The sequence below is a fragment of the Pseudorca crassidens genome, chromosome 3 (genome assembly GCF_039906515.1).
Source record: "Pseudorca crassidens isolate mPseCra1 chromosome 3, mPseCra1.hap1, whole genome shotgun sequence".
Classification (NCBI taxonomy): Eukaryota; Metazoa; Chordata; class Mammalia; order Artiodactyla; family Delphinidae; genus Pseudorca; species Pseudorca crassidens.
In genome coordinates, this window is record NC_090298.1 from 100,916,906 (window position 1) to 100,939,297 (window position 22,392).

General features: G+C 41.8%; 1 protein-coding gene across 7 annotated transcripts in view; it reads left to right on the forward strand.

Moving 5' to 3' along the window:
- The window catches only part of SNCAIP (synuclein alpha interacting protein), a 150,988-nt gene that overhangs the window by 91,287 nt on the left and 37,309 nt on the right, over positions 1-22,392 (forward strand). For all 7 annotated transcript variants that reach the window (XM_067731562.1, XM_067731558.1, XM_067731556.1 and 4 more), the window contains exons 4-5: positions 19,000-19,868; positions 21,530-21,709. In XM_067731562.1, coding sequence (XP_067587663.1) covers positions 19,000-19,868; positions 21,530-21,709 — 1,049 coding nt within the window. The remainder of the gene's footprint in view (positions 1-18,999; positions 19,869-21,529; positions 21,710-22,392) is intronic.

Here is a 22,392-nt window from a genome sequence, read left to right on the forward strand (position 1 = left end):
GATTAAAGCAAAGCTTTGGAGTTAAATAGTGTAAACTAAACAGAGAATTATGGTGTATAGATGAAAACCAGCTGGCTGACCTTTTCTCCCTGCACACCCCCGACCCTTGACAAAAAAAGTACATTCAGGGTTGTTTTTCCCTCTGTAAATCAAATCAAGCCTCTCTGCTTTTCTCTCTGTGATGGGCAAAAATGAAAATAAAAAAGGATATTGATGGGAATGATACCATAGCATTAAACTGTGAAATGATGTTTATTATTTTTCCAAGTAATTACTCTAAGGCATCACCATTAACCTTGCCAAAGCTGGACCTCTGATAGTAACTAGAATCCTGAGAACCACGGATGATGGAAGACTTCAGATAACCCTAGAATTGTGTGTATTGTGTTTGAAAATAAATAGATCGTCCTTACCTATGCAGCTGCTAGAACTCTAGGCCTTTCGAACTGCAAGGACTGTGCAAAGCTAATTTACTTTTCTCTTGGGACGTTTGTTTTCTTTCAACATTTTGTTTAGATGAGATGGGGAAAATAATTAGTCTATCTAGGTTTGTTTATCTCTGTTTTTTTGGTTTTTTTTTTTTTTGTATGAGTGAAAGTAATGCTTCAATGTTTGGGTCAGAAACATCACAGAAGATAGTTTGAAGTTCAAATAAAAGTTTTCATTTACCTCCATTTAAACAAAATTTTTCTTATTTCAAATGCACTCAAGTATCTATGGGGTTAACAGAGGCTTTGGCCATAAGGCTTATCAGGATGTGCCTCCTTAAAAGGCATCACCAGGTTCAAAGTTAAACCTCTGTGATCAGTGACAAGGGCAGCAGACGCAGTGGACGGGCCCCCGGCCTCAGAGTCGGAAGACCTCCGTCTGAGTCAGCATTCAGACATCTATCGGTTATACGACCCTGAGCCTGTGACTCATTATCTATAAAATAAAAAAGAAACTTGTTCTGCCAATGTTGCCAGGCTACTGTTAGGATCAAAATTAGGTGATGTATCCGAAGGTACTTTGTAGATACAAGATTTTCTTTCTTCTTTTTTTTTTTTTTTTTAATTGGAGATGGGGCAAGAGAGAAGACATAATAGCAAACACTTCAGTAGTGCTTAACGTGCTAGGTATTGCTGTAAGCCCTTTACTCGTATTAACTCAATTAATCCTAAAATCCTTGTGAGCTAAGTATTGTACTCTTAAGATGTTTATATTATATAGATGGGCAAACTGAGGCACAGAGCAGAGAGGTAAATTATCTCACCCAGTGTCACACAGCAGTTACATTACAGAGCTGGGATCCAAACCCCAGGAAGTTTGCCTCTAGAGTCTGTTGTCTTATCCATTACATATACTGTCATATAGCTAGACTTAGGGATAGTAATTTAATTTTAAGATATTTTCCTTTTAAAACTTTAAAAGCTAGCATTTTCCCTCACCGATGAAGTGGAACATTTCTTTTCTCTCTTAAATAGCTTCTCTTGCTTACCAAGTTAAGTGAATTAACCGAAGCTTTTAAAAAGAATTTTCCTGGGGCCGGTTTATTCCATTTTCTCCAGGTCTTGTGACTTGTAGTCAATTCCACAGTAGGAGATGTTAAACATTTCTTCTGTGGTTGAGAAGGAGGCCAATTTCAAGTTCAGAAGCCTTTAAACTCACCCAGAGCAAATATCCAGTGCTCAAGGTAATCACCAATAATTAGACCTGACAGGAAATGGATATATGAGGGAAAGACTCAGGCCTCTTTAATGGAATCACATGTACACCTCCAATTTGATGGACCATTTGGAGGTTGGTAAACCACTTTCTAATAGAGCAAGAGGGATCCTAGAAAAAGGAACGCATGAAAAATCAATCTCTCCAAAGCACCGCTGTAGAATTATCTGTGAGCCGCTTTGAAAGAAATCTCAACATAGTAAAGTTTTCACCCTCCATTTCTGAAAGAATTGAGGCAATCTCAGTTAGTTTCATGGGCATGCAGATGTGGAAATAACCCTCCACCCCCAACGCATCCCCTTAGTCTTTCCTGTTTCAACAACCTAGGAGGAGTTTGCTCCAGGATCACTTGCACAGTTTCCATCTTTATGGTAGTCTTTTCGAACAGGTGGTGGCACAAGACACATTGGCTTCTGAGAAGGGTCCACGTCTTCTTCTGGATGGGGCACCCTCTGGGGGAACTTTTCCCTAAACCTCCTGTGACTTAGAACATACTCCACCGGGTAAAGATGTGTCTCTTGACCTTTCTAAAGTTTGTTAGGCACTTTCTGTCTTGTGTAGGTTGTCAGATGTTAACACCCATCCTGTACTAACATGTCTTTGACTAGATAGATGTTCTTGGACCCAGTTGTTCTTTTATTTATTCATTCCTCAAATAACTTTTGTGTTTTCTGTCCTATGCACGCACTGAAGACAGGGTAACAAGGAAGGTGTAGACAAGGCCCTGTTCTCAACAGCACTTACATTCTGCGGGGTGACAGACAAAAGGCAGGCAAATGAAGATGCAAACCAGGATTTTCCAGGTAGTGATAAGAGGTGACATGAGGCATGTGATAGAGTAACTTACAGTGGATGGGGAGGGAGGGGGGTTTGGGGGATCAGGGAGCATTCTTAGGGCCCAGCCATGGGAAAGCCAGTGAGGAACAGTGAAGGCAAGCGCAGCGCCCCTGAGTCAGAAATGAGCTTAGCATGGATGAGGAAGAAAAGGAAAACCAATGTGGCTGCATGGGGCAATGAAAATGAGGATGAGGCCAGGGGGCCGGTCAGGGTCAGACGCTACAGGGCCCTGAGGGTCATGGTACGCAGAGTTCTGTGAAGAGCGCTGACGGCAGGATCCCAATTTTTCTAAAATCCCATTACCTGGAAAGAAGCCGAAAATCATAACTCTCAGTAGAAGAAGGGACCCTAAAAATCATCTAGTTTAAGAGGGAGAGAAAGTGAGAAAGTGCAAATAATAAAAGCAGAAGGGTACGGTGTTGACAGGGGATGAATGTGGGTAAAGGGTATACAGGTGTTCTCTGTACTGTTTTCATTCTTTCAACTATTCTATACATTTAAATGAAAATGTTTTAATTATAAGTGAATTTTTAAAGGCCAATAATAATAATAATGTAGTCCAAAGTCCATCAGATCTTGGAGTGACTCTTATTATCCTGATGGGGTCATCAGCCTGTACTTTGTCACGTGAGTGACAGGGAGCTCACAGTCTCACAAAGCTGCCTGTTCATAAAGGTTCATTTTTGTTCAGCCCAAATCAGCATCCCTCAAATGTCCGTCCCTTACACCTGGCTTTTTCCTAGGGAACCTTAGAGAAGGACAGTTCCTCCTGGGCGAGGGTGCCACTGAGTGTTTGGAGGTGGCAGTCACCCTTGGTTTTGTCTTCTCCAAACTAAAGTTTCCCTCCACAGTTTTGAGTGTATCCCGCTCATGCTTCTTGCTTTCTTGCGGCTGTCTCATTTACCAGCATCCCTCTTAAAAGTGGCGCACCCAGAACTCCACCCGAGGTTGCTCCCCGTATGGTCTGATCAGAACCTGTCAACCACACAGATCCACCTCAGGACTCAGCACACACCTTTCCTGCCTTCGCTCTTGGGCTACAAAGACAAGACTGGTGCCTCCCCTTCCTGCCTGTTATTTTTAAAGTGTTCTGAGAGGAACAGGAGTGCAAATGAGCCCAGTTGTTGGCCCTTGGGAGCCTCTCTATGAGACATAGAGCCTAGGGCTCACCCACTTCATCCCTGGGCCCTGGGTCAGCTCCACAGTGGGCTCTGAGAAAGGCAGATGATGGCAGGGTGTTTTGTCAGAGGCCTGGGGCAGCATTCCTGCACCTTCCACTCGCTCACTGACGCCCACGAGTCTGCCCCAGGAGTGCCCTTCCTTTAGCCAAAAGCACGGATTCCTATTAAAATCTGTATTTCCCCTGACAAGGATAATATTTTAAACTCTTTGCCGTCAATTACACTACACTATGCCTAAACTGAATTTTTGTGAGAAAAAGAAGTTTTGAAAACAAGTGTGAAGGACTTGCAGATACCATAGGAAGGCAGGAGAGAGGGGAAGAACTAGGAATTAGAAGCTTGAGAACAAACTTTGCTGGTGCTTAGAGCTGCACAGGTGCTACTGAGATCTCCCAGTTACTTCTTACGTGCTCAGCATACCAGGCATTAGGCCAGGTCTTCTGTGCACAGCTTATTTGTCCTCAAAATAATTCTCTGAGGGAGGACCATTATTATACCCATTTTATGGATGAGGAAACTGAGGCCCACAGAAGACAAATAATTTGTCCAGAGTTCTGCATTTGAAACCAGTTCTGCTGACCACAGAGTCCCTATGAAGTTGAGCAACTGAAGTGCAGTTGTAGTCCGAGGAACCACGCATGGCTAGTGGAGTGGGGCAAGGATTAGCATTAGGGAAGTTACAGGTGAAAAATTTGCACCTCTAAAAGGGTGTTATTTATGAAATGTTGGCATGTTTTCTCTGCTTAATCCCTGCTCCTCATGTAGGAAAGGAGGACAGCATGAGGCAGGACGTGTTAACTCTGCTCTATATTTTCTCCATATGAGGACTAAATACGTATGAGGACTAATACTAAATCGACATATGGTATTCAAATCAAACATATTCAATTTCATTGACTTCGAGCTTCTTTTAATTAATTGGACATTCAGATACACATTTGTTTCAATTCATGGTGCTTTACATGTCTTGTGATTCTTTCAGAATATGTATCTGCTCAGCTCATTGTATAATTTTCTTATGAAAGAAAGCATATAAATGTTAATGCAGCTTTGCATCTAAGAACTTAGATGCGTTGAGGTTGGGAAACTCGGTTATGTAACGGTTATAAATGGCCCTGGAGTGTGTTTGAGAAGAGATCCTGAAGGGTTTTCAGTACCTAAATAGTAGAGAAGATCACTTGTCTGACAGTGAGTAAAGGAAAATCATACTTTTTTTTTTTGAAAATCATACTTTTTAAACTCAGTATCTGGTAAAAGCTGTTTTGGATGTATATTTAGAAACATTGCAGATTTGCTATACTTTTAGCCCTGTGCCTGCAAATTTTGTGATAAACTCTGAAAATGTATGGTTTTCTAAGATTTTCAAGGATTTTGGCCAACACCGAAAATAATACATTGACATGAAATTTATCCTATTGACGCTGCTGTGACATAGCTGATGATGCTAAATATACAAACCTCCTGTTTCCAATTTTATTAAGGTTTCATGCTAAAAGCATGGAAGTTGGTATAGCAGTTTAAATTGAAAAGCCTGCTGATTAATCCATTTCACATGATCTAATATAAGATGGACTCAAAGATTCGGGAAACACATTTGCTAAGATCTCAATCAAGAAAATGAACACTTCACCCTGATGCAGCAAAGAATCTAACATTTATGACAAAAATCTACTTAACTGAAGTAAAAATTTACATACAGTAAAGCATGTAGATGAGAATGTTAGTCAAATAAGTATTTTTGCTTTTTCTTTAACAAAATTATAATTGTAAAGGTGACATAATTCATTTTGTTAAAATAGTAAAAACTACAATTAACCATGCTACCAAAACAAAATTGCTGTATTTCTTTCTAGTATTTTTTTCATGAGGCATAATTTTTGTACTGTTGTCATCATAACATAAGGGCAAATTTTTTTTTAATTTATTTTTTTAACATCTTTATTAGGGTATAATTGCTTTACAATGGTGTGTTAGTTTCTGCTTTATAACAAAGTGAATCAGTTATACATATACATATGTTCCCATATCTCTTCCCTCTTGCCTCTCCCTCCCTCCCACTCTCCCTATCCCACCCCTCCAGGCGGTCACAAAGCACTGGGCTGATATCCCTGTGCTATGTGGCTGCTTCCCACTAGCTATCTACCTTACGTTTGGTAGTGTATATATGTCGTATATATGTCCATGCCTCTCTCTCGCTTTGTCACAGCTCACCCTTCCCCCTCCCCATATCCTCAAGTCCGTTCTCCAGTAGGTCTGTGTCTTTATTCCTGTCTTAGGGCAAATTTTTTTTTTAAACATCTTTATTGGAGTATAATGGTTTTACAATGGTGTGTTAGTTTCTGCTTTATAACAAAGTGAATCAGCTATACATATACATATATCCCCGTATCTCCTCCCTCTTGCATCTCCCTCTCACCCTCCCTGTCCCACCCCTCTAGGTGGTCACAAAGCACAGAGCTGATCTCCCTGTGCTATGCAGTTACTTCCCACTAGCTAGCTATTTTACATTTGGTAGTGTATATATGTCCATGCCACTCTCTCACTTCGTCTGCTTACCCTTCCCCCTCCCCATGTCCTCAAGTCCATTCTCTATATCTGCGTCTTTATTCCTATCCTGCCCCTAGGTTCTTCATAACCACTTTTTTTTCTTCTTCTTAGATTCCATATATATGTGTTAGCATATGGTATTTGTTTTTCTCTTTCTGACTTACTTCACTCTGTATGACAGACTCTAGGTCCAGCCGCCTCACTACAAATAACTCAATTTCGTTTCTTTTTATGGCTGAGTAATATTCCATTGTATATATGTGCCACATCTTCTTTATCCATTCATCTGTCGATGGACACTTAGGTTGCTTCCGTGTCCTGGCTATTGTAAATAGAGCTGCAATGAACATTGTGGTACGTGACTCTTTTTGAATTATGGTTTTCTCAGGGTGTATGCCCAGTAGTGGGATTGCAGGGTCATAGGGTAGTTCTATTTTTCGTTTTCATAAGGGCAGTTTTATCCACTGCTTTTTTCTGCCGTTGCAGAATGTGTATGGCCAACGCTTTGAATGAACCACAGAACTTAGGAAAGCGGATCTGCCCCCTCTGTCTGCTTTTAATCCATTAACATTTTGCTTATGTCTCTGAAAGAAAGGATATGAAGTCAATGCAGGGAAAGATAGGAGCAGGGGGTGATAGAAAAATTAAAAATAAAACTCTAGTAGTGTCAAAAATAATGTAAAGGGCTGGCAGTGGCAGGGCTTAAATACAGTGCATCTTTGTCCCCTCTTCTCTCCTTGAACATTTCTTCTTTTCTTTTTTTAACATCTTTATTGGAGTATAATTGCTTTACAATGGTGTGTTAGTTTCTGCTTTATAACAAAGTGAATCAGTTATAAATATACACATGTCCCCATATCTCTTCCCTCTTGCGTCTCCCTCCCTCCTACCCTCCCTTATCCCACCCCTCTAGGTGGTCACAAAGCACTGAGCTGATCTAAGTCCCCTAGCTCCCTGACTTTCTGGAAGGTTGTAGAGTTAACAAAGTCAGGAATGAGGCAGTACTAGAGGGAGAGAAAACTCTGGGGAAGAGACCCAGTCTCCTTTCCCATGTTTTGGTTTTATTGGACTCTAAGAAAACTGGTGGGGAAATCTCTTGGTAGAAGTGAGTTCAAGGGAATCGGCAGTAAGGAAGGATGAGAACTCAGAAGTAGAGAGAAAAGCATCATGGAGGCAGGAAGGGGAAGAAATGAAGCACAGGGACAAGGAAAAACCGGTACGGAAGCAAAGTGCCTTTCACCTTGTGCGGCCCCGCAGTGACTTCCTTCTCAGAAGTCAATCCTGTCATTAGGGAGAAGTGGTTTTCCCTGCCCCATGTTCCCAATCAAGGCAACAGTAGGATTGGAGAGAGGGAGGGTTGTTACTGGTTTTGGATCTTCATAGAGTCTCTGAGAGCACCCCACTTCCTGCTGAAAGTGTATCCTTTTTCTTTTGTCTCCCAGTGGGCAGTTTCTTCCCATTTAAAATGAGCATGCTTTGTCCACATACCTTCTTTGCCCTGACTCTTCCCCTAAAAAAAAAATCACTAAAAAACTCAAGTAATACAAACAGAATCCTAGAATCTCATAGTTGAAGGATCCTCGGAGAGAGTAAAGAATCATCTCCAAAAGTCCAGACCCTTCTGTGGCATCGATTGCTCAGGCCCTTGCATCTCACAGTGCACTCTGAGACCGCAACCAGCACCACCAGTATCACTGGGAAGCCTGTTAGAAATGCAGACCCTAAGGCCTTACTCCAGACTCCAGAATCAGAATCTGTATCTTGACAAGCTCTCCAGGTGACTCATTTGTGTATATTCGAGTTTGAGAAGTGCTGACTTAGGCCACCTTTGGTGCTAATCCGTCGTCCCTGATGAGGTATCATGTCACTCTGTGCTCAGAATCAAGCAATAGTTCCCCGAGATGGTTCTCAAGATACACAGTGGGAAACTCTCTTAGTGGGAAACTCTCACGTGGTCTTCAAGCACTCTTCTCCTGGGTCAGCAAGCATCCTCGCATGCCGCTCTCCTCCTGCTTTCTGCCTGCCAGTCTCATCAAGGGACCTCCTTCGGTTCCTCAGATGTGCTGTGTTCTTTCACGTGACACGTCCTTCTCTCCTTTCGCCTCCAAGGTCACCTCCTCACAGCCCTTCACCCTACTCCCGCTGTTCAGTAGAAATGTAGTGTAGGCCGTTTCCGTAATTTAAACTTCTTCTAGTAGTCATATGAAAAAATATAAGTAGATGAGATTAATTTAATAATACCTTATATTTATCCCAATAAATCAAAACTATTTGCACTTTGATATGTACCACCAGCCACATTTTAAGTGCCTAATAGCCACAGGTGTCTAGTGGTTCCTATTTGGACAGTGCAAGCCTAGATTATATTAGAACCCCTCTCCCAACTTACTATATTATCTCCCAGCTCCCTGTACTTTTCCACCTCTTTAAATATCTGTGTTTTAAAAATTATTGGTGATGTAGTTTAATATCAGTTTTCTCTAGTAGACTAAATAAAATCTCTTTTGGGTAATTTGGTTCATTATGGTATCTCCAGTGCCTACTGCTGGTGCTACATACACATCTGAGGTAGGATGGATGATTGAATGTGTAAAGAGGTGAAAAGGAAGCCGACTTCTTTGGGTTTTGTATCATAATTGAGCTTTGGGACAGCTGCTTTGCTTCTCTTCATTTGGTTTGACACTTTGATATTCTCTGGATATTTGATTTCTCTTTTATCAGCACCATACAAACACTCTCTAATTATTTCCTGTCTTAAAAAACGAGCAAACAGTACTGCTCTGGTGGCTCCACCCTAACTCTCTGCTCCTTTTTCTTCCCACCCCAGGCCCCACTTATAGCCAACATGCTTTAGAGAGTTAACGGAACCTCAATCTGTAGTCCTCCACCTCCTGTTCACCTTAAATATCTCCAGTATGGCTTCCACCTCTTTTGGGAAGGTCAGAACTTCAGTTGGTCAAATCCGTTGACACTGATGTTCTCATCTTGCTTGGCATTGCTGTGTTATTTGAGGCTATTGGCCGTGCCTTTCTGGAAACGTTCTCCTCCCATGGCTTTGTGATACCACCTCACTCCTTGTTTTTCTTCTAACACTCTGACATCTCCTTAGTCTCTTTTGCAACTCCTCTCCTTTCTCTACTTGACCTTTACGTATCCAAGTGGTATGGAAGTATTCAGTAGGATCCTTTCTCCTCTCAATATCTAAGTCTCTCTGGGTTGATAGCTCATTCGTTCTCACGGCTTCAGATGCCCCTTACTTGCTGCTGCTACTCACCTCATCACTCTAGCCTCCTAATTAATGACCCACTCGATATCTCCATTGGATGCCTTGTGGAATTATGAAGAGGAATTCTTGAATCCCCATCCCCAACCTGTTCCTCCTCACACCCCCCTCAGCTATCAGCACTCAGTTTACTGAAATATCCACTCCGTGGCTGAAGCCAGGATTCTGCCTCTCCCTCATTTCCACCTCCATCTATCAGCAGGTCCTGAGTCGTCTGTGCTCAAAGCCTATCCCCATCTGTCCACTTATCTCCATCTCAACAGCCCCCAGCCAGGTCGGGCCACCTTTACGTTTCATTGGGTTAACAACCATGAACTAATACTTTGACTTCTTTCTTCACCATCAATCCTTGCCACCCCGTATTTCCCCCAGAGGAGGCACAAGGATATATTTTTAAATGTAAAGCAGAGCATTTCATTCTCTGTGAAGCCCCCCTAAGAATACCCCATTTCACTTAAAATATAACCCAAACTCCTTTCTGTGGTCCATAAAACCCTCAAGTGAGTTGGCCCCTGACAGCCTCCCCCAACTTCATCTTTGATCTCCCTCACCCTAGCTCACTCTGCTCTAGATAGAAGAACTATGGAACCTGCCAGATTCTCTCCTGCGTTAGGCATTTGAGAATGGGCTTCCTTCTACCCATATCTTCACAGAATTGTCTTTTCTCTTGTATTTTCCCCCGGATCCTCATAACTGTCTTCTTCTCATCCTCAGGTCTTGGCTTACATGTCATCTCCATGGTAAGGCTTCTCAGCTGTTCTCTATTCCAGGACCCTACTTGTTTCCATCAAAGAACTCTGCATTTTATAATTTCTCATTCATCTGTATACTTGCTTGACTATCTGCTTGCCCCATAAGGACGGTGATTATGTCTATTTCATTCCCCTCTGTACCCCTACAGCCATGTGCACAGAGAACATTCAGCAGATGTTTGTGGAATGAGTGGACCCTGTAAGAGTCTTTTAGCATTCTGCCAATTACTTTAGCACTTCTGAACAAGCTCTGTTGTATTCCTATATGTCTTGCTTATATTGGAAAGGAATTGCCACCTTTAACCAGTTGAAAGAATTGGCACCTGAAATCAGAACAAATTTTCTGTGATAAGATGACTCTAAATTTAGGCTGATGCCGCTAAAGATAAACAAAGTAGGGAAATTCTTCCACTCAACTGTTTCTAAGAAAAGTTGTTATTAAAAACCATTTTCCTAATGTTACTTCATAGTCAGTGGTTACCAAAATCTCGGCAGAGAGTACAGTTTGGGATTTAGCTTAAAATGAATCTGAAATGAGTACAACCAGGTTTTACTACTGGTTTCTGGAATTCCATTGCCTACATGTGACCCAAATAGAGAAAATGTGAATTGCATGTTTAGGGAATAATTTTAATTTTGATAAGGCAGTTCTGCGGTGTTATGGAGAGAAAGTTGGAGTCAGGGAACCTCAGTCCTGGTTGAGCAGTCAGCATAGTATGTAATTTTCCACATAACACTTGAAACTCCCTCAGTTCGCATTTATTTTCAAGTGAGAATACGGAAGCACTGCTCATCCATCCTCCGGAGTTGTAAAAACGTCTAGTGACATCATACACTTGACTTGTGGTCAGAAACATAGAAAGTTTTATGCAAATATATTGTATTCATAATTTTAATGATGGAGGACATTTTAGGAAAATTCTAATTAATAAATAGCATTTGGAGGAACTTTTAAAACACACATAAGTGTTTTGGTTTTTTTCATTGTTTGTAACAGTGCCTGAGAAGCGTGTACCGAACGGCAGTAGGAAAGGAGGCAGCGCGGCTCTGCCAGGCTCTGTCCTGCAGGGGCCTCTATCTGCACTTTGCTGCGTCCCTGCACCTGCCCTGTCCTCTCTGCAGCCTGTAACGGAGAACTCCACCCGGCCACCAGCTTGCTTGGGTGGACCCCACGGGGCTGCCCAGAGGAAGAGGAGGCTGCAGGCTGGGCTAGTTCTTCCTCCCATTTCTCCTCCCCTCCAGACCTTGAGGCGCGTCCCTCTCAAAGTGGGACTAGGTTTCATACACTTACCACTTTGTTTCTGGAAAATAGAATTCATTTAATGTTTCGTAAAAAAAAAAAAACACTCATGCACCCTAAAGATATATACCCCCTTTACTCTTCTTGTGTCTAAAGTTGTATTCCTAACGTGGATACCTGACTTCACATCGAGGAGGAAAAGAAACATTTTACTGACGGCATTCTGGGAGCCATCTGTTGGAGCTGGCTAGTAGAGGGTAGAGGATAGGGATTTTTCAAACCTCCCCCATCTGCCTCTTGTTCCCTTAGCAAGGAGCAGTATCTTGGTGTTTCCTGCCCTTGACAGATCAGCGCTGTAGAACATTGCCACCTTCAGTTAAAACTGGTAAGCGTGATTCTGCACTTTCCAGAAAGCACACTGAGCAAGTTCTCCCCTGGTTCCACACTTCTCTGCTTGATGAGCCTCTGCACCATCCTTGGATGCGTATCTCTCTCTATAATTCAGCACTGAGAGAGGAAAAAACAGAAAGGAAATCTGGTAATGGGCCTGGAGTGGATGTGAGACTTAATCCACTCAAGAGGTTTTGCTGATGTCAGAGTGAAGGTCAGCATGCTTTTTAGGTGATAGAATAACTCTGAAACCATGTGCTCTCTTCAGAATCACTCATTTGTCTTCTATGGGAACCATACTTTCAAGGCCCAAAGGTTTAAAGTTGTCAAAATATTGAGTCTGATTTCATGATAGAACATGCGTCTTTGGTGAAGAAGTATCTTTTCTACCCAAGGTAGTAAGGGCTTTTGAGTATTTCTGTGAGTTTTTACACAATAAAGAAATGGGTGCAGATGGGGTACAAAGTGATGTGAGCAGGTCTTGACAGTTCTGGGTTGGGCTGGGAATTAGGAAACTTGGGAAATTATGAAATTGGGAAACTGGGAAATCTGACTTTCTACAGCTGCTTTATATCAGTAGCCACTTAGGAAGTTTAGAACCACATCAATGAATCTTTTCCAGTAATATTTTAACATCTCAATGTGAATAAATCATTGGTTGATATTTTTATAAGAAAGTCCTCTGTACTTGCCCTTCAGCCTCACAACACCGTCAATAAAGGGTCTGTGACACCAATGAAAGGGATGAGCAAACAACTCCATGGGAACATTTCTCACACCCACTGGCTCTTCCCAACATCATGGCCTGACACAGTACCCCAGATTCAGAGTTAACCCAACCCTTTCTTGGATCAGGTTCCAATCTAGTCTCCAAGGGTGGTACAGAAGAGCACCCAGCAAGTAGTCTTCACTCAGGCTCCATACCCATCTTCTTGTTGTCATGAGATAAGTATACCTGTCACCACGCCTTAGAACCTGAAGTGTTTGTGATGAGTAAGCCCACGATGGATTTCATTTACATCGGATTAAGGAAACTCTTGACTCTAGCATTGACCCTCCTAATCTTTCACAACGTCCCTCTCTTAGGTATAAAAATGGAAGGAAATGGAATCCTGGAGAACTTAGAAGTCATGTCCTTGAAGGTGCCTGGGTTTCTAGCAGCTGTAGATGTGAAGTTCATTGTTGTGTACATTTTAAGGCAATTACAGCTAAAGCTGACCATTTTGTTTCTCAAGGAAAATAGTATTCCTTTCACTTCTAACAATAAATAGTAGGAAAACAGTATTTTATCCTAAAGACACATCCTTTTCTTCCTCTTCTTGATGTCTAAAGCTAATTTTCTAATATGGACACAAAACTCCATATTTAGAAGTAAAATAGGCATTTTGGGAGCCAGCACTGACGTTCGGTCTTGAAAATTGGATCCACCGTTGCAATAGCAAACTGTACATTATCTTCCTAAGAAAATACTAATGTATCAGTCCCAAGAGCCAAAGAGTTGTTCTGTGTCAGCAATCAGCTTAGCCTCATAATTATAAATTTGTGAGGATCTGTTGAAATACATGGATCCAGAAGAATTATAGTGTTTCATAGTGAGTCATTCAGAATAAAGAGCCCTGTTATTTGTAGACATTCCATACAGTCATAGAAATTTAGAGGTGGGTCAGGTCTTAGCAATCATGTGTCTAACCCCTTTATTTTACAGATGAAGAAGTTTTGGCTTAGAACTTAGGAAATACATGAAAATACTTTAATATGCAGCACATCTTCAATAGCTTTACCAAGACTGTCTTTGAAATATTCAACACACTCAGTGTGTCCAAAATGTGGCGAGAGTGACTCATTGTGACAAGACTCATATGTATTTAGTATACATTGCATCTTTGGTCTAGCATATTCCTTTGTTCCTTCTTCCCCCCTCTTGCTCCCTCCCTCCCCCTTCATTCATTTATTCTTTAAAAGGTTTAGCCCTTGAGCCCCAATATCTGTGAGATGCTGTGCTAGACAGAGGGCTGGTTATAAACACAAGGAGGTTCACGAGCCATCTTTGCTCTTGAGGGACTCTCAAGAGAGAAGGTGAGACAGATGCATGAGTGAATTGTTGAAACAGAACTTTATAAATGCGTGACTCTAGGTATGGGCAGATGTATCTCAGGACACTGAGAAGCAAAGGACAACGATTCCCTGGGAAAGTCAGAGGATATGCACCAAGGAGGAACACCTGAGGGGAATCCTGGCAGATGAGCTTCCATCTCAGGCAGAGAAGGCAGCAAAGGTGTCGTAGGAGAGGGCGAACTTGCCCAAAGGCAGGAGAAGAGAAGGAAGGACCTGGGGTACCCAGAAGCGGGTGAGTTTAGCGATGGAAATGCAGAGAAAAATTAGTGACGTGGGAATGGTGGTGCTGAGATGAGAAGATAAATTAGAAAATAAATAAAAGAGCTGATAGCTACCATGATAAAGAGTTTAGCTACTATCCTGAAAGTCAGGGTTTCCCAAAGCTTAGTTGTTTAAGTATTATTTCCACAACCTCTCTTATTTTTGTTTGACCTGTAAACCACTTGTACTATTATTTTTAACTTATTTTTCTAAAACCATTTACTTTTAAGCATATTTGTTTTTGGAAGAAACTTTATGTCAGTGTTGTAAGTAAAAAATCAATGTCACTTGCAGTAAATTCAAGGACATCGTTAAAATGAATGTGATGAAAATAAAGCATTTCTGCTAACTCTTTGCTTATGAAAGTCTCTGAGCTAAAGGCCCACAGTTTCATTATTCTGAAGGGAGTTTGTAAGTTTGGGAGAGTAGTTAAAGTCACTGTAGCACCAAACTGAGAGTCCTTAAATTAATTAAGAGGAAGAAAGAGTTGAAAGGTATATAGCTTGCTTACTCTCTGAGTCAGGGGGATTTATGGTTCCTGTGCACCACCTTAGATACTGCAGGGGTATGTGTCCCACATAGGGGGAAATATTGTTTTAGGCAGTACAAGGCCTCTTCAAGGTTTTTGAACTAAGAAGTGACAAAATCAGACTTATCTGAAGAGGGGATGACTCAGGATCAAAAGGGAAACCAAAGAAGAAAAGAAACCCTGCAGGGACTGTGGAAGGGTCTAGTCAGTATAATAAGATGAATAGAGGGACCAGATTAAAGAAGGATTTAGGATCAGGCTACGTAGGAGTTGGTACCTAAGGGATGAGGGGCAGGGATGCCTTGGAGATGGATTGCTTGGGAGGCTGCATACATGGTCATGTGATTCAGGCCAGGTATATGAGGAATACATTTAAGGAAGACAGAGTAGAGCGTGTGTGTGCATATGCGTGTGTGTGTGTGCGCATATGTGTGTGTGTGTGTGTTTTGGATGAGGAGGGGGAAGGCAAGAAGCAGGTGAGGGTAGGGGTGATAAGACCCCTGGATCAGAGCATGCTACCTGTTACACATAACGTGCACATCCCAGGCTCACATTAAATGCTTGTTGAATAAATGGTGACCTGTGGATGGTCAGCAGGCAACTGGAAATACCCTGCTGGAGATCAGAGACATTCCAAATGCCAGTTAGATTGGAAGAGGGAACTGTGGTCTACAAATCAGCCTCGAATGCATTGCCATTTACCTACTGACCATTTTAGAAACTTTGTGCCATAATCAGGTAGACAGGTTTAAGGTATATTGGGCATGTTTATGTTCATAAGATGTTAAAAATGAATCCACTCACCCAAAAAAGTCACTGAGAACCTACTCATGTAAAGCAATTTGCTGGGTGCTTTGACGGATAGAGAGGTAAATTAGACACAGACCCTTCTCACAGAGCTTGTCAAGATCTCATAAAATAATCGATAAAATTTTCTGGGATTTAAAGTTTAACATGTGAAGTATTTATTCATGATTTCCAGGAAACAACTTGAGCCTCAAAATCTTCCTATAAGCCCTAGTTAGTCTGATCTTTGTTTCCGTGCATTATAAGAAGTGTTTCATGGGGTCGGGGTAGAACAACAGTATAAGTGGAATTTTTGGTAGACTTACAGAATCGGAAGTGAAAATCTTGCCTGTCATTAAGGACCCTTTTACTTGTGTTGTACTTAAAATACCCATTTTCCCAGCTTAGGAGAAATAAACTAATTGCGTTTTATCATATATATATATATATATATATATATATATATATATATATATATATAAAATTGTCCTTCTCCTCAGACAGGTATATTATATAGTAATAAATTAGAGCATTCTCACAAAAAACTGTTATCTAATCCACTTTTCATAACTGGGATTTTTTTCCAGGTAGTCAAGACACAGACTGGAAAGCACAGATTTCCCTCTCAGCCTAAAAAAGAGTGATAAGTTTGAATAAGGAGGACAACCAGCCTAATGTTGATGCCCCTTCTTCAGTTTCTAGGCTCTTCTGTGGAAAGAAGTGTTTTCATAAGACTCAGACAGAATTCATTTCCATAGAGCATTCTTAATGGCTCCTGTCAGAACAAAACAGCTGGGAAACATATGGTATCCATTTCCCTGTATCACTTGGAAAAAATTTCACATGTAAATAAAGCCAACATAAAAGAGTAGCCCTTTGAACCCACGACCTTATACGATACATAAATATATTGATACAATGCTCTCGTTGTATTGGCCCACTAAGTTATGTGGCTTTAAAATTTTTTATTGCATTCTGAGATGCACATTATCAAGAAGTTTCCAAAAAATGAAGGTAATTGGAAAATACCAGCAAATACTATCCCTAATAATATATATGTATCTCAGAAATGTTAAGAAATATATATATTTTTTTCCTACTCTATTTTAAGGTTTTCAGAAAATTGATGGATAAAATTTAAGGCATATTTACATTTATAAACTCTGTGTCCACTATTTTTCTGTTGGTTTAAATAAGTAAGTAACCATATATTCTTGAAAGGAAGAGAGAAAGACTTGGCAGAAATTTCTGGCAGGCCTTAATGTTTTTTAGCTTTACATTTTGAGGGAGAAAGGGACATATAAAGGATAGAAAGACTTTTAAATTTATAATGGAACAACAGGAATTAGTCTTTGCCTTTGCCTATTTACATTTCATAAATAACTAGAAAATCTAGCTCTCATTGGTGATTACCACTCCTCTGAGTTTATTAACAGGACTTTTGTCCCCTGTGAAATTAAGCCGTAAATCCCTGAGAAGGATACTCTTTGGGCATTTAAAAAGAAATGTAATGCGTTGGACAAAGTGAGATTCAAATTCAAATACTAGCACTTGTTAATTGTCTGCTCTGTGCCAAGTACTGTATACAACTGAGAACCAGAGCCAGCAGAAGGCAAGAGAAGCAGCAGCTTAAGAGCATCTAGACACCTTCCTTCCCTTCTGGAACATTCTCTGTTAATACCTGTTTCTTACTGGACAGAATCCAGGCCTCCCTCCACAGCTCAGAGTATTCTCTTAGATTCCCAAAAGTCCTCAGAGAAGGACCGCTTCGTGCAGACCCTCTGAAACCACAAGCAAAATTGTGGGCCATTTGGAGTAAAGAGCTCACCCACCAATAAATAGGTACATAGCATTTAGGCTTAGAACACTCACTCTCACCTCCTTATTTTGGTTCCAGAACTTATATGAATCCTTTTGGAACACATAGCAGTAGGATGAAGAATGACCAAGGGTCTAAATTTGGGGAACTTTTCATAATTTATATCCTGCTTTCACCCCAAGAATCAATGGTAGCCAGGGACTGTTGCAGAAGTTACAGACCTGAGTACACCCTCGTCTTAGCTCCTTTACTTTTTGGTTGTGCTCCATAGCAAAGAACAGACACAAACACATGCTTTGGGGTTAAATACTTCCCACCTGCTGTTGTTGCAGAAGAGGAGAGAGCGATGGGAGATGCCTAGTTAGAGGGCATGTCCTGAAACCTCACCCCTTTGATGGGGGATGGTGTAACCTCAGTGGGAAGGGAGTAGGAATCTGTAAACTGGTGGGCTGCAAGCTACCAAGAGTGCGGGGTCATCTTCGCAGTCAAGGGAGTGTCCCAGAGAGGAGGTGGTGTCATCGAGGCTGAGGGAGGAAGGGGCAGCCGGTCACATGAGGCCGCCGCACTGCAGGAGGAGGTGGTGCTTACCTTTCACCTCCCGTTACACTCCGTCTCAGCCAGGCACTCGGACGCAGACTATACAGTCTTCATCTAAACTTTGCAAGAAATGAGAAGAAAAACAAATAGTCTGCCTACTTCACCCTCCCTTTGCACCTTCCTTCTCCTCTTTCCAAATGACCAAGGGCAGCAGTGACTCTTAAAGAGCACGTTCCCGTGTGAAGCTGGTGCGTTATGTTGCTGTGTCATATGCCAGAAGGTACTGTCAAATGCCCGTGAGTGATGGTTGACTGGAATACTCAGCCTGTGGTGGGATGAACTCAACCATGGCTTATGTCCCATGGTCCAGTCAGTCCTGACCACTTCATTCCTTCCTGTTCTTTCCCTAATCCACCTAACAAATCACCTAGGGAATCACCCAATAGGTGTGAGTTTAAGTTTGCCCAGTATTAAGCCATTCATCCCTTCTTTCTCTGAGACATCGTCATAAGCTTTCAGAGTATACCCGTGCACGTGTGCACATATGCGCGTACATCCCTTCTCTCCCTGGATTAGTTTGGAAGTTCGTTTAACACAAAGGATCCTGTCCTCCAATTCTCTTTTTCAGGGTGATGGCAAGTATCAAAATACTATCAAGGAGGTGCCACCGCCCAGGGAATAAACCTGAGTGTCTGTCTGGGTTTGTTTTCTTTAGCTGTCTGCCTTCACTATTATTACTACTTGAATAATTTTGAGCCAATATGTCATAACTTTCTTTTATCACTGACTGCTTTTCAATGGTAAGTATGAACCGTTTGTTTTATGATATGCGTTCTCTCTTAATTCGTCCCCTTTGAGCTTCGTCCTTAATTTGTCCCGGGCTTCCTTTGAGCATTACTTGAGTGGACCATGTCTGCCTGCATGGCCACGCTATTTTCAGTGTTTCAGATAGTCCCCTATTTTAATTTATTTTAAAAGAGTTTTTAATAGTTCCCTCTTTTCATTTATCTTAAAACAGTTTCTAGCTCTAGCTGGAATTGCAGTGTCTCAACTCTTATTACAAACACACAGAAGCCCACGGGAATCGCCGACGTATACAGTAAGTTCCGCCCAGTGAAGCGAGTGTCCCCACTGAAACATCAGCCAGAGACTCTGGAGAACAATGAAAGTGATGACCAAAAGAACCAGAAGGCAGAGTACCAGAAAGGGGGTGATTCTGACCCAGGCCCCCAACCTGAGGAGCTCAGCCCCAGAGATGGAGAGAGCAGCCCTCCAAGTAAGAGCACGGAGCCCAGCCCCTTGCTGGGCGAACTGGAGCATTATGACCTCGACATGGATGAGATTCTGGATGTGCCTTACATTAAGTCCAGTCAACAGCTTGCCTCTTTTGCCAAGGTGACTTCAGAAAAAAGAATTTTGGGTTTATGCACAAGCATCAATGGCCTTTCTAGCAAAGCCTGTTCTACAGGAAATGCTGAGAACTCACTGTCCAACATGACACCATTTTGTGTTCTCTCTCCTGTGAAAAGCCCTCACTTGAGAAAAACATCCTCTGTCGTCCGTGACCAGCAGAAGCTCTCCACTGAAGAATCCGAGAGTTCTCCTCCTCTGGTTAAATGTGGCTCTGCATATGAGCCTGAAAACCAGAGTAAGGACTTCCCAAATAAGACCTTTAGTGAGCCTCATGGTCGGAAAGTTGACAAGGCCATGCCAGACTGCCAGCTCAGGGCCTTCCATCTGCAGTCCTCAGCACCAGACCCCAAACTAGAGGAGCAGGTCGGTGGCATGAACTGGACCAGCTCCCAAGGCCCAGAAGAAAGGAGTGAGTACCTGAAAAAAGTAAAAAGCATCCTGAACATCGTTAAAGAAGGGCAAATATCTCTCCTGGTAAGTATGGATTAATTCCGTATACACAATAACAATCTAGAGACTCCAGTTTTATCAGCTCCATTCATTAGTTACAGAACGATGATGGTTTTGTTCTAAGTTTTGTTCCATCTCTACTTGTGGCTTTGGTTGGGAGCTGTGACTTTTGAGTTTTAAAATTATAAGTTAGGTGGTTAGCACAAGGAAAAACAATTGGCTATAGAGGGGAGTGTTATTTCACTTGAACTTTGCCTGAATTCAACTGGAATAAGGACACAGAGTCTAAAACAAAAACAAAACGAAAAAAGCCCAGCACTTTCTTTCATATGAATCTTAATGTCTTTCTTTTTTGCTTTTCAAATGGTTCCCAATGCTCTCACTCAGTTATTTGTGGGGATGTCAGTTCCTTGCTGATGGGGGACCTGCCAGATACATGAACAGAGGGTCTTCTGTTTTATCCTGATCATTATTCAGAAGACTTGGACCAGGATGTTTGAAAGCATTTGCAGATAGAAACTTACCCTAGAGCTTGACTGCCCTCTGACCCACATGGAGTTTTTTTTTTAGTTCCAGGTCTGCATGTCTAGGGAGAATGAAGAAGCTTTTCCAAAGACTCTAGACACAGAGTTATATGATGTAAGAAAAGTCTGTTCTGCTTAGGCTCAGAGAAAACTAAACTGCAGTCACATTCCATCTGCCTACGTTGTTCTTTCCTGGCTTCCAGACTTGGATCAAACAGTAGTAAGCCTGAGCTGACACTGTGGTGTTAATTAAAGTCTCATTCAAGAAAATCATCACATCCTGGCAGTGTGATTCTACTTAGGGTAGAGCCGTGAGTAGATAAGTACAATGCGCTTGGTCTGTTATCACACATCTTAGTGTTATAATAGGATGATATGATTGAACAGTTTTACAAAGTAAGGTAATATGTTTTTCATCTCCTGAAGATGTCTTTTCCACTTCTCCTGGCTCTTCCTCTCTATTTCTCCTTGGTTCATTCCTTTCTTTTGTCTTTCCCATGTTTTCATGTTTTCCAAGTGATAAGACCTCTCTGTTTTACCCAGTCTTTATCAACGAGTTTATACTCAGGGGACTGAACTTCACTAGAGGTGAAGGAATCAAAGGCCAGGTAGCCTCCAGATGCCCCAGGAGTTTGTTTAGGGATGAAAGTGTCTAGAGGTACCCGTGGGAGCATTGTCTGCGGCACTCGTCACGTAGCTTGCCGTCAAAGCCAGCTCTCCACAGTTCAAGGCAATGCAGATGGTTAAGACAGGTAGTTCATTCATTTAACGAACCTACAACAGGGAATAAAACACAGCCTGGCCCTCAGAACTTAGCAGGAGTAGAGGAGACAGACAGGGAAGCTGCCAGTTACCGTTCAGTGTCATCGCAGTTGTTAGAAAGCCAGCTTGGAACCGCTACAGACTTGCTGACTCCTGTCTGTCAGATGTCTCCCATGAAGATAAGTCACTTGAGCATTCATGTTCTAAAGTGCAGTATAACAAAAATGTCATTGAAAATCATTAGAATTAATCGCAAGGAGTTCTGACTTATTAGAGCCCCATGGCTGCCACCAGAGCTTCTGGAAGCTCATCTCTTCTTCCCAGTGCCCAGAGCAAAACCTCCATAGCATCTCCTTGTGATTTATTGACTTAAGTTTTCTCCTCTCACTCTGTGTTCAGCCACACCTAGCTGCCGACAATTTAGACAAAATTCACGATGAAAGCGGAAACAATCTCTTACACATTGCCGCAGCGCAGGGACATGCAGAATGTCTGCAGCATCTCACGTCTTTGATGGGAGAAGATTGCCTCAACGAGCGAAATGTGGAGAAGTTGACTCCAGCGGGCCTGGCCATCAAGGTGACTGGTTGGGGGCCGGGCCCTCCACAGCTAAAAGTTGGGTTTCTGTCTTTGAAGATTCCTAGTAAGTTTCAGTGTTAGAATGGTGGGAGAGAAGAGTGATATACCAAGCAAACAGCAAAGGAACCTATTGTACTTAAAAGGTTAATCATTTCAGTCACTAGCTGCTTTGAGATTTCGAGACTATATTCCAATTTAGGGTAAGCTTCAAATCAGCTAATAAAGAGAAAGGAAAATGATCTGTTGCCGTTCTGAGAATTTCTGTTATCCTTAACCACCCCTGGATCTGTGTGAGACTGTTTCATTTTTTCCTAATGTGAGTATAATGAGCAAGACGAATGAGGAAAAGGTGTATTATAAAGGATGCTAGCACTCAGAAGTATTTCAGACAATAAAGTGGACTTCTAATGGATTACTTACGTCTCAAGTTTAAACGTCTGCAGTATCAGGAGTTGTTTAGAATATCAGTGCCAAGTTTGCGTTTGGCTCTTGCAGAGTACAGTATGTTATCTGTCAAAAACTCCACATATTAATGCTGACTGGGATAGAGTTAAAACCTAGAAACTGTGGTACAGGAAAACATGGTCTTTTATAGCACTGCAGCGAGTGCCTCTGTAAAATAAAACACATCACTAGAAGGTTAACTATTAAACTAAAATTACTTTTAAGATCTTTGGTAAATA